Consider the following 9,283-nt stretch of genomic DNA (forward strand, 5'->3'; position numbering starts at 1 on the left):
CGACTTATTCTTGCTTTGGCAGTTTCCTTTCAATGCCCGGTTCGTCAATTGGATGTGGAGAATGCTTTCCTTAATGGAGATCTTGAAGAAGAGGTTTTTATGACTTAGCCTCAGGGTTTTGTCAACCCCACCTATCCTACATATGTTTGCAAATTACACAAAGCGCTGTATGGCCTCAAACAAGCCCCTAGAGCTTGGTTTCAGAAGCTTCGGATTGCCTTGCTTGACTATGGTTTTCAATCTTCTCGTGCAGACACTTCTCTCTTCATCTTTCACACTGCATCTGATATTCTCATTCTACTTGTATACGTGGATGATATCTTGGTCACTGGTAGTAGTCCCACGTTGGTTTCTCACTTCATCTCCTACCTCAGCGCTAAGTTTGCACTTCGGGATCTTGGACCTTTGTCATATTTTTTGGGTATTCAAGCTCACCAACTTGGCTCCGTCTTGCATCTTACTTAGCATAAATATATTGCTGATCTTCTCAAACGCACTCAGATGGAGACTTCGAAACCAGCTCCCACTCCAGGCCGTCTCGGTCGTACCCTTTCTCAATCTGATGGTGTTTCTTTGTCGGATCCATCAGAATATCGTCGTACCATGGGAGCCTTACAATATGTCACCCTCACTAGGCCCGACATTGCTTTCGCCGTGAACAAAGCTTGCCAATTCATGGCCAAGCCTTCTAATGTTCATTGGATGGCTGTTAAAAGAATTCTACGGTATTTAAAGGGCACCATCCATCTTGGTCTTCACTTCCAACCTGCTGCTTCCATGGAGCTTCAAGGATACAGTGATGCTGACTGGGCATCTTGTCCAAATGATCGTCGAAGCACCAACGGCTACTGTGTATTCCTAGCCTCGAATCTCATCTCTTGGTCCTCCTCTAAACAACGTCTTGTCTCCAAAAGCAGCACTGTATCCGAATACAGAGGGTTGGTCTCCCTCACGGCTGAGTTGGTGTGGATTCAATCCCTACTTCAAGAGCTCTGCTTGCCTACTTCTCCACCTATATTATGGTGTGACAACCAAAGTACAGCTCATATTGCTGCTAATCCGGTCTTTCACTCCCGTTCCAAACACATCGAATTAGATTTACATTTCATCAGAGAAAAAGTGTTACGCCAAGAACTTCAAATCTGCTATGTTCCCTCAGATGATCAGCTTGCCGATATTTTCACAAAGCACCTTCCTATTACACAATTTTGTAACCTCCGTAGCAAGCTCACAGTCACCTACCCGCCTCTGAGCTTGAGGGGGGATGATAGCCAAACAGATTCTACCCTAACTGCCTCTCATACAGTTGTAACTGAGCAACCGTGTAACCTCTCCAAACCCACCTTAACTAACCACCTTACTTAGCCTATAAATACTAGTGTCAATGTAATCTTGATATAATGAGAAATAGCTCTCCTTTTTCTCTTCTGTATATTTCCTTCTCAGCTGCATAAGCTCAACTGTCAGGAACTAGCGGATCCACTCCAGCTCGTTACGAAGCTACTTGACCTGCCCTTCTACTGCCCCAAATAACGAGGCTTGTTGTGAAACCAAGGCACCCAGCTTCTCTACCAAAAACGATATACTGCTCTCCGTCAGATCTTCCAGTAATGAAGAGTACTAGTTTTGTGTGGGTGTAGTTGAGTTCGTAATAGACATTTCCATTTATAGAGATGTTTGACCCTTTAACTCATTTGATTGTATTTTATTTTTAGTATGATCACACTCATTAATTGACTCCTTGTCCATATACTTCTTGTTTCCATGTGGGAGATCAAAATTGGTTGACTTATAGGTCACCAAAACATAAAATATCATACCATGGTATCTATCCTCTTTGGTATGTGGCCTTGTTACATGGGTAGTTGCACCAACACTTCATATCAACAAAGATCGGATTTTAAATTGTTTTGAATTTAATACATTTTTGTTTTTGATGTGGATGGACGATTGCTTACTTCGATTGAGCTTGAATCTCCCCCTAAAACTTAATTGTAATTGAAAATCTTATATTTCTTTTTTTTTTTTTTCAACTTTTTATAAAATTTTCTCATGATTTGTTATTTAAAATGAAACCAATAATATAAAAATTATTTAATTTCAATGACAATTAATTTAAAATAAATCTATAAAATTCCAAAACCAAAACCAAAATCACGCTACATGCAATTACTATTTTTACCTTATAATTCATTGAATTATCGATAAAATTAAATTTCTTGAATTATTGTAGACTCCTTATTCAAAAATAAAAAATAATAAATATTAAAATAATAAATTTTGGATTAAAAACAAATTTATTATAAATTTTTAAAATTCAACTTTTTACAATGACAAAGGTAAAATAAATTATCTACATCAATATCAATGAATTTCTTTTTAATTACAACTCCAAAATATAATTTACAATCATCTAAATATATAATGGAATCAATAATTCCAATTAATTTTAAAAAATGCTAGAGTTTGGTACTCCTTTCCGAATTAAAAATAAAAATAATCAATAAATTAATCTCAATAATATAACACATATTTCAATTACAAATCCAAACAATAGATGAAAATAGTTATGAAATTCAAATTCTCCTTAAAATTATGAAAAATTATTATTTTTTTCACACTTTGATAGAACTAACTTTGAATTAATTACTTTAAAATACAATTTCCCAAATGCTTGTAAAATATAACAACCATCAATTTTTTTTATTTTTTTTTATTTTAGTAAGATGTTTACATAACCATTTGTGATATTTTTCATATAGCTATGGAGTTGGATAACTTTGAACTTGACTAATAACTGTTTTTATTTTTTTACATTCCAACCATGTTTCTTTACTTAATAAATTATTGATCATTAACTTTTTTAATAAGTTGAGTGGACAAAATATTACTTTTTAATAAATTTAAGGGTAAAATATTGAGTTATAAATGTAATGTAATATGATGGTATAAAATATGAACTACTTAATAAGGGAGTAAAATATATTTAACCCTTTTAAAATAAATAAACCAGACCAATTAATTGTCACAATCTCACTCCATCAAACTTATCTTTTTGGTTTTCCCCAAAAGGTGGCCAACTTGTTCCTCAATATAACTTTTAGATTTGTCCATTTTTCTTTCTCCTCTTTTTTTTTTTTTCCTTTTTAAAGTTTTACTTTATTCATTTTATTTTTTTAATGTTTATTAATACGTATTAGATGTATGCATAGCATGTTACTTTTAATGTCACACCAGCCTAAAATTTATCCTTTTTTATTATTATATTTTTGTATAATTTTATTTCCATGCTTGGATTTGTTATATGGAGTTCAATTGTGGCCTGTTTACTTACAAGATCTTAATTTAAATTTAGGTGTGAACTTAGATTTTGACCTTGTTGAAAAATTTATATGTGGTGTAATAATTTTTTATAATTTTTGTTTATTCTTATAATAAGAAAAGTTTTGACATGGAAACCAAAATGTTTCTTTCCTTTATTGAGTATATGTCAAAATATGTGACAATCTAATTTAACCAAATTTAAATTGGTTGCGACCGATTCCATCTAGGTAACTTGCTGTAAATGGATTTTAATCATGCATGAAGGAAAGAGCTGAAGCCTACTTCGGATTTTATAAAAGTTTAAGAAAAAATATAAAGAATAAAAATAGAGAAAAAAAAAATTTAAATGAGAAAATTTTTTTAAAAAAAGATTAAAATAGACTTGTACTTGCTAAGAAATTTCTAATTACACATTTCTTTAAATTTATTTTTTAATCATATGAAAAATATCCCAAACAACCGTTGTCTTCAACCTCAAACTCAATCTACTCAAATTCTAATTCTAATCACATTCTCTTTTCATTTTCCTCCCCTTCAAGGACCTCATCTTTCTCTCCAATTCACTCCATTTTTCCTTCCTAAAAACAAAAAGAAAAAGATAGAAAGAGGGACGGAAGCAGGGAGGAGGAACATACCAAAGGAAAAGAGTATAGTGTTAGGGTTTGGGTAAGCTGAGCATGAAGTTGAAATGAAGGTAACTTAAATAATAATAATAATAATAATAATAATAATAATAATATGTGGACCCCGCATTTCGGCTCATGCGTTTTCCACTCGATGGTGAGCTTGATTTTTATTTTGAAAAATGATTTTATTTTTAGAAAATGACTTGGAGTCGCCACTTATTTTTGTTTTATTTTTAAAGGGTAAACAAAATAAGAAAGAAAACCCTAAGTGTGACTCCTTATTTGGAAAAAGTGGTCTGTGAAAAACCGGATCGGGTTCGGGGGTCAGGTTACTTATCAGGAAGGTACGGTAAAGACCGTAGCACCCCTTTAAGTCCCTAAAATTGGGTCTCTACTAATAAAATGAAGCAATCATGACAATTGATGAGGGAATCAATGAATACTCAAAATGATCATGCACATGTGAGAATCAAAACATGCATATAGAAAGACCAGAATTGGAATAGATGCGTACTTAGGCGACGAGATGCGTAATAAGAAGTGAGGTTAGTGCACAATTAAGGAATAATTTCGAGCATGTCATAGAGCATAATAAAATCAATCATGCATGGCAATTAATTCAATCAATAATCAATCAATCAATTATAAAATCACTTATGTTGGGCCCCTACCAATGCCCGTTTATTTTTGTATGAATTAATCCCATGAATTTCCATCATTCAGAATTACGGGAATAAATTCATACTTATTTTAAAACATTTTAAAAAATCAAAGAAAATTTGAAAGTGGCTTTCCGGAAAGAAAATGGCGACCAAATTTTATTGAAAATGGGATTTTGGTACCTAAAACTCTAAGGATGAAAATTTTGGAGTTGAGATCATTTAAAAACATAAATTGGAAGAATTATTTACAAAATGGGATTGATGAGGATTATTTAAAAAAAAAAAAAAAGAATGAAGGAGTAGAATGTGACACGTGGCCCCTTTAGTTGCATGCCAAAGATGGCCATGCAAAACGGAAATACGTGTAGGTGGGCCCAAGGTAAAGAGGGATACGGACAGGAATTGGAGTGATACTCATCTTTGGATGTCCATATCTATCTGAAACTGTAGGAGTCTACTCATCAGACTTTGATAAGAACATGATGACCTTTCCAAGACCACTCTTTTTCAGTTGTTCTCTTCTATCATACTGCTCTAGATCAATAGGGAAATCAGTTAAGATCCTTAATATTGTTGGTCGGATGTTTATATTGGGTAAGCTTCCGTCAGGAAGTGGTTCAAGCCAATTCTTCAAAAAATGTCAGTACCCCATGATCTAAGAATTCTTGTTGGAGTTGTTTCTTTGAGAGAACCTTAGTAAGAAGAGAGAGCTTTTTGAGTTTACATTCTTCTCCAACCTCAATTTCTTCTCCTTCTTCTTGCTTCCACTATCATTCTCCTTTCTCTTCCTCAAAAAAACATCATCGTCGACGTCACCTCGAAACGCCGTCGGTGAGTCATCCTCGTCGATCCTGGCGTAGTGAAGGGGCTCTCCTTGGCGCTCTTCTTTACACATCAGAATTCTAGGAATCCACCCCTCCCCCCTTTCTACTACAACAAATGGCATGAGAAATCAGGCCCTTCAAGCCGACATCCCAACATTTTCCATGTCGGAATATATCGTGCGTGCCATGCAGATAGGGTATTTGGAATGGTGACAAGGAAATAGGGTGGTGGATAGGGTATAGGTGGATATGCTCAGTATGGGGGTGTGGCTAACAAATTCAGCTGGTATGAGACGTAAGAAGATGGGTGTGGGGATGGGTATGTAAGGATTGAAAATGGAATGAGGTGGGGTGGCTGCATGTGTTGAAGATGAGAATGACACCAGGTGGAGGTGGTGGTCTTATCATTGCTTAGGTTCCTCTGGTCGTGAAGGCCTCCTTGATGATTGAGTAGGGGAACAGATTCTACCTGTTTCATTCCTTGAAATCTGGACTAGAGCAAAGGAGCTTGAAGAACGATTTAGCTTGAATTTGACAATTTTCTAATTATCATTGGATTCAACTTTTCCATAACATCTTTCTTCTCTATTAATATTCTCAGCTGAACATCCAACCCCTATTCTCGAAACGACAGCATCTCATATCTGATGGGTAGGCAACAACCTTGCCCTTGTTGAGGCTCGAATATGCATCCAAAATCATCAACAGCTGAAAGATGGCATTAATGCCCTACTATGGTAGTCATTACTTCTGAGTAGAGCGACCAAGCAACTCCATGAGCAAAGCAACATTCTCTACTCAAATCCAGAAACCGAGCTCATATGAAAACCAATGACCATGCCAACCAAACCCTTATTTTCAATCCAAATAAGTTCGAGTGACAATCATCTTCCAAATTAGGAGCAGCCAAAGTTTTCTCAAAGGGTGATACCCAGTCCAAGGCATTTTCACAATAGAACACATGTGAGCACAGAAGTATAGGGAATGAAATAGCTAAAACAGAGCAAGAATGAAGGACTCAAGAAATTATCAGTCAAAACCTCATCCTAATGAGTGATGAACGAAATGCCAACTGGTGGGATGAATAGTAAGCTTTTGTGTATTTAATCAAACATCAAGCTCAAAGACAGTAAACCATACCCTAGTCATTTGAGAGAGAAAATAGACAAACCAGAGAAAGAAAGAAAAAAATAGAGCAGATGTAATAACAAAACCCATCAAACTATGCTTAAGATCGACGATGTCAAGTGAGGAAAACCAATAAATACAAAGTGAAAATGCTCATAATGGCCATACTTGAGTCCTCAAGCAAAGATAATAAGACTTGCTTTATGCTCAGACTCCTTTCAGACACCTCTAGTTTTCTCCTCAAGGAACCAACCTGCAACTCTCTCCATCTAATCCTCTCCTCGTTCCTCTCATTTCTCAAGTAGAAGGATCTTCCACAAAATATCTCCAGCCCACACCCAAAAAGCACCACCTCTCTGCCAATGAATCACCTCTCTCTGCCAGAATATCATTTCTCTCTCTTACGCTCCTGCATAATGACCTCAATGCCAAAAGAACTCCTCCCCCTATGTGTCATCCTCCTATAGTTCCTCAAAAAGCAATGTTGATTCTCTGATGGTTAATCACAAGGCAACACGTGGCTACCTGCAATGCTGGCACCTATTAAAAAAATGTAACTTGTAGAAAATGAAATGAAAAAAACAACGAGCCCCAAATGGGGGTCTACAAATATGCCCATCTTCGGTAGAGCTCACGAGTGTAAGGAATATGAACACTGAAATGAAAAGAAAGTGTGAATAGTGAGTGGAATGAAGGAACTCTACCAAAGAACAAAGGAGACCCCCAATGGGACACTAGTGAAACACGAGCTCACTCAGGTCAACAAAATGAACAACGAGGCTCTAATCCTAAGAGAAAAAAATGTCTTAAAATGCCTCTGAAGACACACTAAGGACCCAGGCTCCCTCTAAGACGTCTCCATAAGTGATTAGAAAAACCATATCAAAGATGAGTAACAGTCAAACCACACTGAAGTACAAGAAAGAGTGTGCCTAAAGGAAACTACCCTATGTGAACTACATGAGAATGCCAAGTGTAGGGTGCCTAACAACATGATTGAAATACGTGTCGTGATCTTAAAAGACTGTGTCATGTGTAGTGGAAGGGAAATCCAGAAAAGCAATGACGAACAAGCAATAAGCTCTAGGTAACCGAGTGAGGAGAATGACTCTGAACATCCAAAATGGAAGAATAATGGTGACTCAAAATGCCTGGATTAGTATGCACAACGGCTCCGAAAGCAAACTAAAGATGTGACTCTAAATGTCATACTAAACAAAGACCCTGGACGTCGAACCAAGTTGATAGGAAGATGGCTGATCAATATAGGTGCGGCCCTGACTCAAATTGAACTAGCAGGACAAATGACCGATCAATATGGGTGCGGTCCCGACTCAAAGTAAACACAAACTGACAAAAAATTGGCTGATCGATATGGGTGCGGCCCTGGCTCAAACTGAACACAAACTAATAGAAACATGGTCGATCGATATAGGTGTGGCCCCCAAAACGTAAACTCAAACTGATAATATGATGACCGATCGATATAGGTGCGGTCTCGAAAACTCAAACTGACATGGAAATGATAGGAAGATGGTCGATCGATATAGGTGTGGCCCCAAAACGCAAACTCAAACTGATAAGATGATGACCGATTGATATAGGTGCGGTCCTAACTCAAACACAAACACAAATTGACAGGAATATGGCCGATCGATATAGGTGTGACCCCAAAATGCAAACTCAAACTGACAAAATGATGACTGATCGATATAAGTGCGGTCTCAACTCTAACTGAACACAAATGAATAGGAAGATGGCCAATCAATATAGGTGCGGCCCCCAAAACGCAAACTCAAACTGACAAGATGATGATCGATCGATATAGGTGCGGTCCCGACTCAAACTAAAAACTGACAGTAAGATGACCAATCGATATAGGTGCGGCCTCGAAAACTCAAACTAAAACGAAAAATGATAGGAAGATGGTCGATCGATATAGGTGCGACCCCGACTCAAACTAAACGCAACTGATATGATGAATGACCGATCAATATAGGTGCGATCCCAACTTGAAAACTCAAACTCAAACTGATAGGAAGATGGTCGATCGATATAGGTGCGACCCCAACTTAAACTGACACTACGAATGACCGATTGATATAGGTGAGGTCCCAAAAAACTCAAAAACTCAAACTCAAACTGATAGGAAGATGGCCGATCGATATAGGTGCGACCCAAACTCAAACTGACACGATGAATGACCGATCGATATAGGTGCGGTTCCAACAACTCAAACTAAAACTGATAGGAAAATGACCGATTGATACAGGTGAGACCCCGAAAACTCAAACTAACATGACAAACAACCGATCAATATAGTTGCGGTCCTATAAACTAAACTGACAAGACAATGAGATGGTCGATCGATATAGGTGCTGCCCTAAAAACTAAACTAACATGACAAGGAGATGACCGATCGATATAGGTGCGGTCCCATAAACTAAACTGACAAGACAATGAGATGGTCGATTGATATAGGTGCGGCCCCAGAAACTGAACTAACATGACAAGGAGATGGTCGATCGATATAGATGTGGCCCCAAACTCTAACTAATAAGACAATGACCGATCGATATAGGTGCGGTCCCAGAAACTAAACTAACAAGATAATGAGATGGTCGATCGATATAGGTGCGGCTCCAAACTCTAACTGAACTCAAACTAACAGGATGAAAGATCTAATCAAGTGACCCAAAGCCAAAGGATAACTAAGATA

At 37.0% G+C, this 9,283-nt stretch overlaps 1 protein-coding gene across 1 annotated transcript; it reads left to right on the top strand.

Annotated features, from left to right (window-relative positions):
* The first annotated feature begins 501 nt into the window (after positions 1-501).
* Positions 502-1,365, top strand: LOC109124038 (retrovirus-related Pol polyprotein from transposon RE1). The gene has a single exon (XM_019225545.1). The coding sequence runs from the start codon at positions 502-504 to the stop codon at positions 1,363-1,365; it is 864 nt and encodes a 287-aa protein (XP_019081090.1).
* Positions 1,366-9,283: the final 7,918 nt, after the last annotated feature.

The sequence above is a fragment of the Vitis vinifera genome, chromosome 15 (genome assembly GCF_030704535.1).
Source record: "Vitis vinifera cultivar Pinot Noir 40024 chromosome 15, ASM3070453v1".
NCBI lineage: Eukaryota > Viridiplantae > Streptophyta > Magnoliopsida > Vitales > Vitaceae > Vitis > Vitis vinifera.